At 38.7% G+C, this 15,153-nt stretch overlaps 1 protein-coding gene and 1 long non-coding RNA gene across 4 annotated transcripts in view; one reads left to right on the top strand and one right to left on the bottom strand.

Annotated features, from left to right (window-relative positions):
- The window catches only part of LOC308067269, a 139,221-nt gene that overhangs the window by 71,329 nt on the left and 52,739 nt on the right, over positions 1-15,153 (top strand). The gene's annotated exons all lie outside the window — the stretch shown is intronic.
- The window catches only part of ZNF638 (zinc finger protein 638), a 66,442-nt gene that overhangs the window by 19,013 nt on the left and 32,276 nt on the right, over positions 1-15,153 (bottom strand). For 2 of the 3 annotated variants that reach the window (XM_080395661.1, XM_080395660.1), the window contains exons 3-18: positions 14,736-14,797; positions 14,427-14,465; positions 11,457-11,764; positions 9,707-10,047; positions 8,632-8,778; positions 8,128-8,259; positions 7,677-7,735; positions 7,465-7,508; positions 6,296-6,367; positions 5,639-5,821; positions 5,448-5,522; positions 4,424-4,476; positions 3,543-3,674; positions 3,222-3,350; positions 2,854-2,895; positions 490-630 (exon numbers count right to left, since the gene is read on the bottom strand). In XM_080395661.1, coding sequence (XP_080251787.1) covers positions 490-630; positions 2,854-2,895; positions 3,222-3,350; positions 3,543-3,674; positions 4,424-4,476; positions 5,448-5,522; positions 5,639-5,821; positions 6,296-6,367; positions 7,465-7,508; positions 7,677-7,735; positions 8,128-8,259; positions 8,632-8,778; positions 9,707-10,047; positions 11,457-11,764; positions 14,427-14,465; positions 14,736-14,797 — 1,959 coding nt within the window. The remainder of the gene's footprint in view (positions 1-489; positions 631-2,853; positions 2,896-3,221; positions 3,351-3,542; positions 3,675-4,423; positions 4,477-5,447; positions 5,523-5,638; positions 5,822-6,295; positions 6,368-7,464; positions 7,509-7,676; positions 7,736-8,127; positions 8,260-8,631; positions 8,779-9,706; positions 10,048-11,456; positions 11,765-14,426; positions 14,466-14,735; positions 14,798-15,153) is intronic. The other variant, XM_080395662.1, reaches the window with a different exon arrangement.

Raw genomic sequence — 15,153 nt, 5'->3', positions numbered from 1 at the left:
ATTAAAATATCAAAGAATTTTTTAAAACATTAAAATCAAGTCATGATGTTTTGAAGTGTCCTGTAACAAAAAGTAATCTCAGTAATTCTGACAGTTTCACTTCTCACAACAAATTAATCTTTTTTCCCCAAATTTCCTACAGAATGGGAACTTATTTCCCTCCCACCTACACCTCTAACATCAAAAGTCAATAATTTTTGCAGACATTTGGGAAGCTTTACTTTCAGAGCTTAACAAACTGTTCTTGTGTTGTTCAGGCCAGGTAATGACCTTAAGTTTGTTTTCTTTATTGGTTTGTTTTTTTTTCCCCACTGCCCCCAAAAAAGTAAGACAAATTATTTTCCTGTTCAGGATGAATGCGAAAAGAGTCAGAAACTTTGATCTATCATTAGCAAAACATTCTTGGTATTGGGAGATAAAAAACCTACCTTTTTTTTCCCCTAGTACATTATTTTGCAACATAGAAAAAAAATTTATATTTACATTTACCTTGTTTTTATTCTTCAGGACAACGTAATGACCTACTTTTCCAAATCGAAGTCCCACACAAACTACTTCAAGTTCTCTGTATCCATCATCTGGCAAGTTCCCAAGATGCACAAACTGATTATGTATGGTTTCAGTATTCACCTGAAGAAAAGCAATGGCAAAACTTGCTTCAGCTGTCTTATTGGCAACTACTGAACTAGGTTAGAAAAGCCTCACAGAAAACTTCTGTATTGCTCAGTTTCCTGAAAAAGAGCATTCACACGCATCCAATGTTCATGTTTTCAGACTCACACCAGATTTTCCATTTATTATGCAGCACATCAAAAGCCTCAGCTATACTTCCCAGTAAAGAATAACAAACTCAAAAAGATCGAGTGTTCTATTTTAAAGCAATACTGCAAAACATCCCTGCAGTTTAAGTCAGATTTGGTAAAAGCAGACACTACCTAGTCAAGACTGTAAATTGGTCAAGGCACAGAAACATGTCCAAAAGACTCCAACCCTGTTTTTTAAGTTGCAATTTGGTTTACTTGCTCAGTTTGTAATAACATAACGATCCTTGGTCAAACATTATTTCTCATGTTTCTCAATTTTCAGAGTTACCACTACTGCTGTGGGAACACAGTATCAAGGAGACCAGCAACTCTCTGCTGACCAGGAAGGATCCTGGTGCAGCATGTACATGTGGGCTGACAACAAAGGAAAGCCATCACCAGCCACATACTACCAGCAGAACCATGGACTAAGCCCAGGCACCAAGTATTTTGTGAAAAATTTAAGGCCAACGACCTGCTAGAGCAGGTCCAGAGGGAGCTACAGAGATGGTCAGAGGCTGGAGCAGCTCTGCTGTGGGGACAGGCTGGGAGAACTGGGGTTGTTCAGCCTGGAGAAGGGAAGGCTGCGGGGAGACCTCAGAGCACCTCCCAGTGCCTGAAGGGGTTGCAAGAAAGCTGGAGGGGCTTTTCACAAGGGCGTGTAGTGATGGGATGAGGGGGAAATAGTTTTAAGCTGAAAGAGGGTAAATTTAGATTAGGTATTTGGAGGAAATGCTTTACCATGAGTGTGGCGAGGCGCTGGCACAGGCTGCCCAGAGCAGCTGTGGATGCCCCATCCCTGGCAGTGTCCCAGGCCAGGCTGGACGGGGCTGGGAGCAACCTGGGCTGGTGGAGGATGTCCCTGCCCGTGGCAGGGGGGTGGGACTGGGTGGGCTTTAAGGCCCCCTCTAATCCAAACCATGCCATGCTTCTACGATCAAAGGGAAGGTCCCTAGAACACAAGTCCAAAGGTACTAGCAGACTTCTGAAATCTTAAACAAGCCTTATCTTTAAATACCTGAAAGCTGTGTGTCTTTTAGAAACACACTACTCACTCCCAACAAGCAAGACTTTTTTTGCTCCCTCTGCTTTCCAGGTCTGGTATGTTTTTCTTCCATTATTCATCACTTTACCAGGAGCAGAAAAAAATATTTCACCACAAGCAGACCAGAGGCATAAGTAGGATATGGTAGCAGGGGCACTGGCAGCAAATGCTCACATGTTTCTGCTAGTGCCAACCAACAATCACAGGAGAAAGGAGATATCCCCCAGACACACTTGCAATTGAAAATTCAAGCCTTTGGGGGTTTCTTGGAAAGTGATTTATTGCTGGCAGGGCTCTCTGCAATATGCTTTTTAACCAAATACAATTAGCTCCTGAGACTGCTGTTTTTAAAGTCACTCCTGTGAAGGTCTTGTGCCAACTGTTTCAGCCCAGAGACATACATTCAGACACAATGACTGAGCCTCTATCAAGAATAACCTGAAAATGTTTTTCACAGAAGACATAAAAGCTGTAATTTCATTAACCTCTACCTACCTACACTGTATTAAAACGCTTTGTACGTCACTGGCCAGCTTGCAGTGTGTGCAGTGAAGGAACAGGAGGGACAACTGGGGAGACACACTACACCAAACAAAGCACAGAGGTGGTTTAGATAGTTAAACCAAAATATCTGTCTATAAAGCACACTGGGAAAATGGGTGGCATTCCATACAGGCAAACACTGCATATTCGCCAAGCTACAGTGGTCAGCAGCTTGTTGTTAAAACATGGAAAAAACATAACAGAAGGGGAGGGTCTCAAAGGACTCCTATTAAATGTTTAATTCCTAGCACTTCACGCATCACAGAACTAAATTAAGTGAACATTTACTCATTCTATTCCCTGCTCATTCGTCCATGAAAACATATATAAGCATCTAGTTCCAGAGAAAGCTTAGATAATAATTAAATTAGGTAATATTTCAGTATGAAGGATACTAATTCCAATTTAAAGTAACATATTTTGAGAGCATGTGGAGGAAAAGTTAGACTGCTAGCAACTTACCTGAGGGTCAGAATCTTTAATTAAAGCAGTAAATATTGCTTCCTGTAACAAAAAAAAAAAAGACATTGTAAGATTCGAACTATAAAATACATCTTTACTAGCAGCAGCTAACTGGCAGTCACTAACTCCCAACTTTTTAGTTTCTGATTTATGAACAAAATCAAGAGCATCAGCACTACTGACACTTGTGTTATTCTAATTTCAGAAGACCAGGATCCAAAAAGACATTTAACAGAATCAGGCTTCAATAGCACAAACCATCAGAATGCATAAAACAGGCAGAGTATAAGTCAGCGTAAATTCAAAATCCTGTTCAGTATCAAAATGTTACCACATATCCTAGAATTTCAATACGTTTTATTACTTACCTCATCTTTTATAGTCTTATACTGAGGAACCATGTTGATGCAGAGCTGATTTCCATCCAGCGACATTGGAAAGCAGGTGTAAAATTTAACCATGGAATCTGCAGATTTTCTATTTATTTCAAGATAGGCCTTTTAAAAGTAAGAAAACAAAAAAATTTAACAAAACTTTAATTTATCAAGAGCATCTCACATCAATGCTTCCTGCATTGCATTATTACATTATCACATTTACATTTGTTTAAAAAGCATTTGCTGCTTTTTTACAGGTGGAAGCATGTCCTGGCTTCTACGATAAAACACTACTAATACCAATTAGAATACCTTTTTATGAGATGATAAAATTAGCACATCCCTCGGTCCTCCAAAGGGCTTTGCTAGGTTGGAAACTTCTTCAACAGAATATCCTTTCTCAGGCAAGTTTGAAATAAGAACCACACAGGTATCATCAAGTTCCTGTAAACAAGCAAAAGTAAATGTTACTGGTATTTCTTCAACTCTAAATCATAACTGCTGCATTTTCTGAAGGGACCATTTATTTTTACTATGTAAAACCACCGTTACACTGAATGAAGCACTTCTCAAAAGCATATCATAATATTCGCAACTACCCCAAAACCAAAGATCATTTAAACCTTTCTAGGATTTAGTAACAAAGCATATTCTATTAACATTTTTCTCTAATTATAACATACAATCACCTTAATTAAAGCTCCATTGTAGACTATCTACACCTAAGCTAATTCCACACACACCTTAGGCTCTCTTGTTAACTCATCAAAAATTCAAACCAAACCAAACCCCCCCTATAATTATGCCACTACTTTATATTCGTGACATGCCCACACGGCAAATACTGTAGGACTGATGTGCAAATACTGTATCTCAAGAGAAGAAACCCACAGCAGGGCAATACAGATGATCAGAGCATAAAGGAGCTTTGGTGTAACTAACGAACTCCAAGGGAAAAAACAGAAAGCCAGAGAGTGAAATGGCAGATGTCTATCAAATCACAAACAGCAAGGAGAAAGTAAATACTATTTATTAATTAATAGTCTAATATTCTTCTAATAATCATTATTTCTCACAAGAAATTAACAGGCAAGGGATTTAATCTGGCAGTTTTCAGAGAGAGCACCAAGACTTGGAAATGGCACCAGTGTCTACTTAAAAACTTCCACAGATTCAATCACCTTTCGACTGACCTTGCTAGCGGGTTCTGTTGATTCTTCACTCTTTGTAGTCGTTATCAGAGCTTCTAAAAAAAGGGGGTAGGGGAGTAGTTTAGTAGCACAGCAGATTTATTTAAATACTGCAGAGCTTTAAGAACACCTTGCATTACATTTTATCACCACTGCCACCACGAAAAATTAAATAGTCCTTCATTTAACTCACAGTGACAAATTACATTGGTGGAACATACACAGCACTATGTAAATGCTTCCAGAAAGAAAAGGTTTAAGTAGGGATAAAAAAAATTAATTACAATCCCTTGATTAGCATGCACACACTTTGCTGACACTGAGACCTTATCAGTTGAATAATCACAACCACATGACTCTGAAGGTCCCCACAGTGTGCCCACACAGTCTTTTTCTTGGGACAAGTCCACAGCGATATGTGAAAGGCTCAGAAAAATACAGACATCAGGAAATCAGCAATCATACAGGAGAGGCAAGCGCAGGTAAAGGAAAATCGCTTCTCCTGTAAAATGTTTGTACTTGCCTCTAACAGGGCAAGGTCATAGTTGCTGAACCTATCTCCACTATGCATGCATAGTAACCAAGAATTAATAAACACTTAAGCGATGTTTAAAACAAAGTCTGTTGTTAATCAGTTAGAAAATACGGGGGAAACAGCATCTACTGAACCAGCTCTAGCAGGCAATGTAAAGCAATGAGATTAAAACAATCAGCGGTGGAGCGGTAAACAGAACAGACAGAAAGCCCAAATCTCTTGCTCTAATGAGCTGTAAATAAAAGTGCCTGGCTGCACTGAAAAGGTCTAGGTAAAAATCTTGTGTCTGCTGAAAGATGTAAATCTCAGGGGGTTTTAGCCACTTCAGTCATGATGAAGTTTTGTTTCGGTCAGTGAACCTGTTCTAATAGATTTTATTTTCCGATACCCTGTGTCACTTTAATTTCCTGGACTTAAAAATTCTCATTTAGTTCACAATAGCAGAGAGGTTTAAGACAGAAATGAGAAAAATCCTGTCAGTTTGCAATTTACCTTGATCAATTAAGGAAGCTTCATTAAACTCATCCAAGCCCAATGCCACCACCTGAGGCATCTGTGCAAGTTTCTCTAAAAAACAAGTAAATTCAAGACAACATAATGTTAAACTCCACATAACTTAACTAGTTATGTTTTTAACTTACTAGGAAAGTAACTTAAAAGTGGCGTTAGGGTATCAGAATTACCCAGTACAGGTGCAGGACTAGTCACTCCTTTGGACTGAGTCTCTGCTGGCTTCTCAGGCTCTGTTACAGGCTCTGTAACACTGTCCCCTTCTGTAATGGTCTTCAGGTCCAAGAGCTTAGTTTCCCCAACTTCCATTTCCACTTCTGTTGTTGTCTGAAGGTCTTCATCTACAGATTTTACTGCTAGGTAACCACAGGAAAAAGCATACTGCATTTCAACATATTAAACTAATCGATTTGCAAAAGGAGAATGAACTGCACTATATGTTTTTCTGGCAGATATTCACAGACCTATCACATAAATTCCTGTTCCTTGTCACAAATGGGCAGAAATTGTACATACAGGAACAGTTTTGCAAAACAAGTGTAAGTCTGTGGTTGCATGAAAGGGTCTGCTTCCCCAAGCTCATCTCCTTTCCCTAGTGCTTTGCTATTCTAGATCTACAAACAGCACTGATAATCACTGCATTAGCCAAGCCGCAAGGCATGAGAACAGTGCTTGCCTACCTAACCACCTACTGCATTGGCAAGCCTAGTAAAAGGTGTGAAAAGCTTACACTCACCACCTTAAATAACTGTTCTGGAAAGGGGCAAGGGTACAGAAAAGCACCTGCCTGTGTTTTCCAAATAATGAGTAAAAGTTCGTATTTGTCTTACCCGCAGAATTTGAAGTTTTCTTGATTTTACTATCTCCCATCATCACTGACTTCTTAGTCCTTTCTTTTTTACCTACATAAAATATCCAAAACCATGTATTAGTAGAAACACTTATTACTTAAGTTACTTACAAAGAATATAAAAATACATACAAAACCAGTTTAATCTGCAGCAATTCAACTGATACGACAAAAAAAATTAAAACCCCAAAATCTAAACCGTAAGTTAATTCCAACAAACTACCAAATGAAAGCCATCAAGTAGAGTATCTTTTGTGAATTTGTTCAGGATTCTGGTGAAAACACCTTGCTCCTGCAAAACAGTTTGTGTTCTCTTTTTTTAACTGACAAAACAATTCAGTTTCCACTTGTGAGACAGCTTTGAGGCATGCTGGATGCTCTCACCATGCTGACGATTGACTCAAGACATACATCTTTAAAAAGCACAATTTCCTATAATGTCTGGTCCCTAGTTTGCTCAGAATAACTGCTCACGAAAGCCAATAAAATAAGTAACAAAAAAAAGACACCAGAAGTAAAAGTCATATTATAATACCATCAAATTTTTTGTAAAGTTTCATTGGCTTCTGATGTATTTACTGCAGTTTGTCCTGTTTTCATTGAAATACTAACAAAAAGAAAAAAGTTCTTCTCTAATAGTATGACATCCAGGTTTTTCCGCCAGACCAAGTTATAGTAATTGAAATCATTTCTGTCTGGATCATTAGAAGACCAGGGCAGAAATTTAGAAGTTCAAGGAACATAAGACACTGAGAAGCACTAGCACTAATTGTGAAAGAACCTTAAATATGTTACACACTAGGCTAAATATCAGTTTGAAGAATTACACTTATTTTATGGAGCTCAAAGTGCCACACATCTTCCAACAGATGGGGCAAATGTTTAAAATTTCAGATTATAAGCACAGGTCAAGGTGGGGATTTTTTATTGCTACTTGAGAGCTGTGTTTTGTGGCTTTTTATACAGAAAGACAAGGTTGCATGAAAAAGACGACGTCTGAAAGCGTAAGACCAGACATTTCCTGGGAGCCCTCTGGACTCACTTTCAGTCACTATTATGAAAAGCATTCACATAAAAACAAAGAAAAGGGAACAAAGAGGGAAGGCAACAACAGATGTATCATCAGATAAAAAGTAACCAAAACCTCACCTGTAATGGATTTAGTTGTCTTAGTGATAGTGTTCTGATCTTTTCTATTATGAGGGAGGGGAAAAAAATAAGTCAATTTTAAAGACAATTAATGAATGTTAAAACAGCTACAAAATCTCAAAAACAGTAAAACACAAGAAACCAAACAGATTGAACCCATCTGGTTTCCAGCCCTTACAACTAACACTAACGCATGCAATGGCAGCACTTACTTTGTACTTGGTGCAACTTTTTTAATATTCAGAGCCCGTTTTTTTACATTCATTTTGGCCTAAAAGGGACAGAAAGAAAAAAGTTTTGCTGCATCATTTATACTTTATTTACAAATGTGTGTGTATGTGTATAGGTACAAAGACATATATATACACATACATACATATTAAAATAGTATTAATAATTATTAATGGTAATTAAGTATATATAAATACAGGTTGTATCTTTCAATGTTTGTTAAACTGATACTATTCACAAATACCAAATTTAACCAAGGAAAATGGAAAACTAATTAGGAAGTACTTTTGTGTATTTTAGACTGCTGTTTATGAAAAGGAAATTAAAAAGATAGTAAAACTACTAGATCTATTTTTCTAGAGCACACCAGTTTTGGAGTAAAATACTGAACTACCCATGAAGCGTCACGTTTTTCACCAACAGGCTGCTTACTTGGCCTGGAGAAGCTTTCGGCTTTTCGGCTACACTTATTTTCACCCGTTTCCCGTTTACCAGCACTGGCACAGTTTCACCATATTTCACAGCTGCTATCACAGCTTCTTTGTAGTTCATTTCCAAGAAGGCCTAAAATAAATGGCACTTTCAGGCTTTATTTATATTACAGGCACAAGATGCAATTCACTGCAATTTTTCCTTAGAAAATCTGCATCACAACAGACCTGCATGCACTTCTCTAAGTTCATGTGGAGTTTAAAGAAAATGTCTGGGTTTCAGTATCATACAAAAAACATCCAACTTTCCTCTAACATTTACAACTTAGGTAGCAAGCAGAACTGAATATTTATAAACTTAACATTTCCAGCTATTCCAAGATTACATGTTCAGGAAGCCTTATCCTATGTTCAGCTGAGGATCCAAATACAACGCTTTTTCATTGCTCAACGAATTTTTTTGCATCGTTCTGACAGAAAAAAACCACTCTACAGGAAAACTCACCTCATTTCTAGAGCGAAGTACAATGAGATCACTAACTTTGCCAAAAGGCTGAACAATTTTTTTAATATCTTGATCTGAAAAGCCATCATCCGGTAAATCAGATATTTGAAGGACTGTCCCACAACTCAACAACTGATCTCTCAACAGCTACAAATTGAAAACAAAACAAAAATAAACACTTTCCAAGTCAAGTCCAGTAAAAGGAAGAAAAAAAGGATCTGCAATAAAAATTACTCCAAAATAGACAGACCGCTTACTTCACCGGGGTATTTTTGATGGTTTTTTGCTTTTTTAACACAAGGACCAAGCCACAATGTTGTTGTTCTACTACCCTGTCTCAATCTGCAGTTATTAGAAGACATGTCATAGGATTACCGAGTAACACAATACAGCCCTTCTGTTTATATCAAGTGCTACAGGCCTACATAATTCCAGCTGTCCAGGCTGTATGGGTGAGGAGCTGCACAATTCCACTATTTCCCTTTCCATGCTATCTATTAGCTTTCAACAGCACAGGCAACGTTCTCTTTGCTGATCATTTAGAGGCTAGAGACCACTAAGGATGACTGCATCTACCACAGTTAAAAATACAATCTGGTTTATAGGTGGTGTTTCTAAGAGATCCAAAAGGTCGGTGCGTTGGACAAGACAACACTGGCTTAAGATCCTTCCTACAACAGTATTAAATTTCTCTGCCTCATCTTTTTTGCTTGACAGGGCAAAACGAACACTTTCTGCCTCCTATCCTTTATTTTTATTTACACAGTAAGCTCCTCCAAAAAGATATCACTCCTGCTTCATACAAACAAGTGCCCAGTAAAACAAGGACCCCAATTTAACAGACATTTCTTTCTGCTGTTGGAAAGCAGTAGAGAGGCTTTGCTTCACATCAGTTAAAAAACCCTTGCTGTGTAAATCATCGCTTACTTGCAGCCAGCAAATCTTTGCATCAAAATGGCAGTATCTGTTGCATAGAATCAGCAAACAGAACAGTTAATCTTCCCACAAGTGACCCCCTGAGATGAGATACTACCCAAATTCTTAAAATCACAGAGAAAAACATTAAGAAACTCACCCTATTAGAAGAAGTAGGACGAGGTCCACTGGTTCCTGTGGGTAAGTCTTCCTCATCCTCTTCCATTTCTTTGCCTTGGGATAAATCATCAGTTTCAGGAGATGAAGAACTTGACCCAGGCAAAGAAAGCACGTCTGTCTTTGAAGCCTTTGGAGAAACTCCCGTTTTCAATGTTTTCTTCATATTTCCAGGCATCTTCCCTAGGAGTCCATGAGAAGGTGGTGATTTTCCCAATCCCGAAGATCCTTGCCCAGCTGCTTGAAGTGACTTATGTTTATTGAACTCTGCTACAAAGCCAGGTCCCAAACTTTTCACTACTGCCTCCAGAGCTGCCTTTCTGTCTGAGAGTGGACAGGAATACAAACTGAGGTCTGTTTGTTTGTTTTTAAAAGAAAACTTACATACATTGCTGTTTGGTTTTCTACAGTTTCAGTTTCACCACCCACTCCTGATTTAATCTTGAGCCCTGGTGAAGTTAAAAAAACCTTAATCACACTTTAGCAGAGATGGCCTATAAATAACAATTAAAATAAACCTCTGTACCATTTTCACTGTGCTGTTTCAAACTTGACAATGTGATGCTGGGGATGATATCTACAAAAATTCTAACAGCTAGAGCAAAAGAATGATTGTTTAATTTTTTTATGTCAGGGAATGTAAGAAAAGATGTTTTCAAGACCTGGATCCTCCTCTCACATACTGACACACAGCAGTACTTACTATCTTGATGCCTTCTCCTAATTTCTGTATCCCTCTGTCTTGCTCTTTGTCGTACAGACTGTTGTTTTAAATTATTCTTTAATGATCTGACACATTTATTTCCTGTATGCTTTCTTTCTGTGGAAAATTTATATTTTTGTTATTAATTGCTCCTTCCCCTTATTCTTCTACGTTACAGTGGTTTGCATTTTACCCTGAAGATCTCTTTGAACCTGCCTGTCCCTTCACAACTTGTCACCTAGACTTCCTCCCCAAAAGAGCTCAGTACCTCTTAATTTTCTGAAAGCATACAAACAACATAGCCACAGTACACACATCAAAGAAAAAAATCAACCTTTTAAAATTCCTCTATTTTTTTCTCTTCAGAATTCAAAAAGAAACAAAAACTCCAAACGAACTGGTATTTCAGCCAGAGACTGAGCTCAAAATGAACTACGTGGAACTGTCAGAGCTTATTTAAAACGTCCTAGAAGCGCAAACTGCAAGAAGTAAGCTGAAGGGGAGAGTCACAAAACAGTGCAACGACCTCAACTGTTAGAATGTTTCATTGAAAGCCTTTCAGGCACCAGGCTCTCAAAAACTATTGCAGAACACTGTGCTCTCCTTGTCAATTGCACCTCCATGCAATGCAGGTTTTGAGCATTCCATTTTCATTCTCCTCATCCACACTGCCTTTGCAGAACTACCTTTTTGATGCTGAAGGAAGAAGAGCCTTCCTTTGTTTTTAATTCTTGACTATCCTTACTGGCTTAAACACTGAGTACACCTGGAACAGACACTTGGTTCAGCAGTTATTTGAGGCAATTAAACAATTCCTGACATTAGGTAAGAAGACATCAGACCTTTCAGAACGCCCATTTTCTTGTAAGCATACTTCTAACAAAGCAACAGCAAAGGTTGGTTTTAAAAACAGAATTTTCCTATGAAAAACACCTAGGTGACCGCCTGGACAGATAAACCTCTTTAAATGAACTCAAGTTTTCCAGAAATTAAAGGAAGTTTCAATTTGGCAGCTTGTATCCACCTTTACCTTGAGATCGGGTTGACCTCCTTGATGACCAATCATTACTGGAAGATCTCTGAGGCCGTGGACTAGTTCTTAATGGATTTCTTGATCGCTGCGGTGACCTTGACCTGTGTCTGGGGCTAAGTCGACGCATCTGCCGCGGGCTTCGACTTCTTGGCCTCGTTGGCCTGAAGCGGCCAGGGCTCCTGGATCTTGATCGTGATCGGCGAAGAACATAGCTGGAGCCTGTGACCCTCGAACGTCTAGGACTGGGACTGGCAGAGTTGGAACGACGCTTTGGGGTCTGGTTTTCTTTTCTGTCACCAGCATTTCTAATGGAATAAAGGCATAGAACAAGTTTTGACAAGGCAGCAAAGAATCATTAACCCGAGTCTGTTGAAACAGACTTTCTGCAAAAAAGAACCAACACTGACAAAAGGTTAGAGTCTAATCTGTTAACAAACAGACAGATAACATGTTTGCTATGTGAATTTAGGACAGGTAGACAGAACTGAAAAGAAGCAAGGAGGAGAGAACAACCTGCATGGAACAACAGAAAGCTGCAAAGAAAACTCTGAAGTTATAAGCTGCAGGGCTATGAAAAAATAACAGGAAAAGGATACATGAATAAGTAATTAATATAAGATACTTTCCTTGCTCTTCCCAAATTTAGTTTGGAAGTAAGCAACCTTGAGACATTATGTCTAAAAGATTGACTGAGGCTGAAAGAGGAATGTGAAAGCACTGCATAAACATACATCCACTGCATACTTATGCTACCTAGAAGTGGCAAAATGATGAAGAACGTGGAAAGAAGTAACAGTGAAGAGGCCCATGAGAGAAACAGTCCCTCTTAGAGACACAGAAAGTAGTCAGCCATAGGAAAACCCTGACAGGAAAGATCACAGGAGTAAAAGGGAAAACTTGGAAAATGCATAAGAGTATATGCTTAAATATCCCAAGTATTTTTTATGAACTTGTCAGATGGCAGGCCAGTGTGTTACAGCCAAGCACTTGTCTGATTTTTCAGCCCGCACTGAATTCTTTGATGCTGAAAAGGCACTGCACCAGCACTCAAACCCAGGTACAGCAAACAAGGCACCTTTGAGATCTGAAACTGGAAGAAGCCACTGATGTAGCATGTCCTTTGACTCGACAAAGAAAGCAGCATCTCACTAGCCATTATCGTAGCAAAACTAACAGAAACACAGTTGCATTTACATCCAGTACAACTAGACTTACTGGGAAGATTGTATGCCGGACAACTAAAATAGATTTCTCTTAACACAACATGGAAGAGGCGTTTACATTTCAACTGAAAACAGCATTAACCACCACAGGCTTGTAACAGCAAATCTCAGTTTGGTAATCTATAGCATCAGCACTTAATGAATCACCACATCGAGCCCTATTATTACTGCTTAAGACTTTGAATAGACAAAGTTCCTCTGAGATGAAACCGCTTAAGGAGAAAGGGCCAATGACTGACAGACAGGAGAAGGGGATGAGAAGCAACTCAGAAAGCTGCTGCCCAACCTTTTTGGCCAGCAGGTAGATAAGGACAGCTGAAAACCCCTCAGTTCTCCTAAATGATGTTCCAACCCACCTCACATACCCATATCTCACAGTGTTACTTAATTAGCAAGTTTCAGACATAATTAAAAATCCATATAAACCCCATTATTCCTGTGCCCAGTGAAGACCATTTGAATATATTAACAAACCAGCACAATTTATAAAAAGCAGAGAGGGCAAACCAGAGGGGCAACAGTACATCACAAGCTCATCGACCTTGCCCCAAGGCTGCACCCAGCAGCTCTGCACATCTGTGATCACTGAAAGCCTACAGCTGTATCCTAACTTTCACAGCTGAAGACATGCTGTCATCAGGAAGGATTTAAGAAAGCACCACCCTAAAAAACAACTCCTGCCCCACCTGCAAGTACGCACTCTCACTCATAAAAACTCCTATTAAACACTTCTCCAATTTATTAAGGTCCTCCAGCTACAAGCAGTTTCCTTTGCAAGGGTTGTATGTAACATCAGCAGCACTGGACAGCAATTTCAATTTGAGGTTTTAAAATATAATTATTCTCCTCATGAAAGTTTCAAAAGTTTATTTGCTTTCTCTCTTCAAAGTTTCATTTCTCTTTGTTTATAACATGGTGAGACCTCAGATGCACTCTGCAAATTAACCTGACCTACATAATCAGCTTTGTAACATTTTTAACTGAATAGTTAGCTTCCCAGGAAGAATGTCAAACTAATTAACGTAGTCACAGGAAAATCTAGCAAAAATTAAAGCTCTATTTGTACGCAAGTCAAGATATGTACAAATACTAAACTAGGAAAATAACCCAATCTTGCTGAGCTTCAAGTAGAATTAGTCCACAGGGTGTGTTTTTAAAAGAAATTAATAGTAAACAGCATAATTTTAAAGGACAGAAGAGACATGAGTTCATGAATTCCAGTGGTTTTTTTTACTTGTGATCACATAGCTCCCCAGGGGATGTAGGGACTGAACAGCACGAGAAATAAGAGCTAACGCTAGCATGCCTATTGTCAAATAGGTTTCAAGTTGCAAAGAGTGGCTTAAGTGGAAAAAAGATTCTAAAAGTCAGAAATCACTCATGCAGGTTAATCAGTGACCCAACACTGGTCAGTCTCGCTCGGTTAGTATTATATCACATCCAGTAACTTACCACTAACTCAAGCACGGTTAGAAGGAAGGTTCAAGATGAGGCTGCTGACTGTATCAATCTTCAGACAGTTCTACAGTGTTTACTCTCATCATTGTGAAAGAGTTTTAGATACTACACCACTTACACTATTAAATGAACTTAAGACAAAAGCATCCCACACCATTTCATAACGCAAACATGACACCACTAACAAAGCCTGCCAGTGAGCAAAACAGGAAAATTAGCAGCATTAACCACCACAGGCTTGTAACAGCAACAAATTAAAAACAACCTGTAATCAAGAAGCAGTTACCTCTTTGAGGAATGAGACTCAGGGTTCCAATCAGGGTATCTGTTAAATGTTAAAAAATAGAACGTCAGTGAAAAAGCCATGTTTGCCATCTGAACACAATTTTTGCTTACATGCAGTAGCTTTTACAGAGAAACGTTCCTGCTCAGGACTTCAGAAGCACCCAGTGTTGGTTCATCCTTTACCCTGATGGTCTAAAGCCAATGTAGCATAGCACTCGGATACTCATTAAGGAAATGTGACAGTTTCACAGACCACGTGCATGCACAGACACTTTTTACACCAAGTGAACTTTTTAAACAGATTCCTTACTGTTGACGTAACTGGCGGCAGCTTTCAATGTGAGAAGGAGTGTTCTGATGCAGAATCCAGTCCTAATTGGAAAAAAAGACATCCAGAGAAGTTTGATTAAAGTGTAAAATGTTAGCATTTGACCACAATTTCTACTGCTGTCATATTTTACCCCCCATAAAATTTAACCTAACAAATGATTTTAAGTCAAATTCCTCACTTAGGTTTTTACTCTTTACACAGAAGACTAAAATACTTACAGATTACAAAAGGCTTTTAAAGAACACAAAGGAATCTAAGTGGAAGATGAACAAAAGGCATTGTATTAAATGAATCTGTTACTTCCAGCAACACACAGGATTGTTGTCACTGCACTCTAATGCAAAAGCTCGATCCAATAGCCGGCTATATTAAAAGAAAGAAAACTATTAGCAGTCTT

The sequence above is a fragment of the Falco punctatus genome (genome assembly GCF_963210335.1).
Source record: "Falco punctatus genome assembly, chromosome: 1".
NCBI classification, from domain to species: Eukaryota; Metazoa; Chordata; class Aves; order Falconiformes; family Falconidae; genus Falco; species Falco punctatus.
This window is presented reverse-complemented; position numbering and strand designations above follow the sequence as displayed.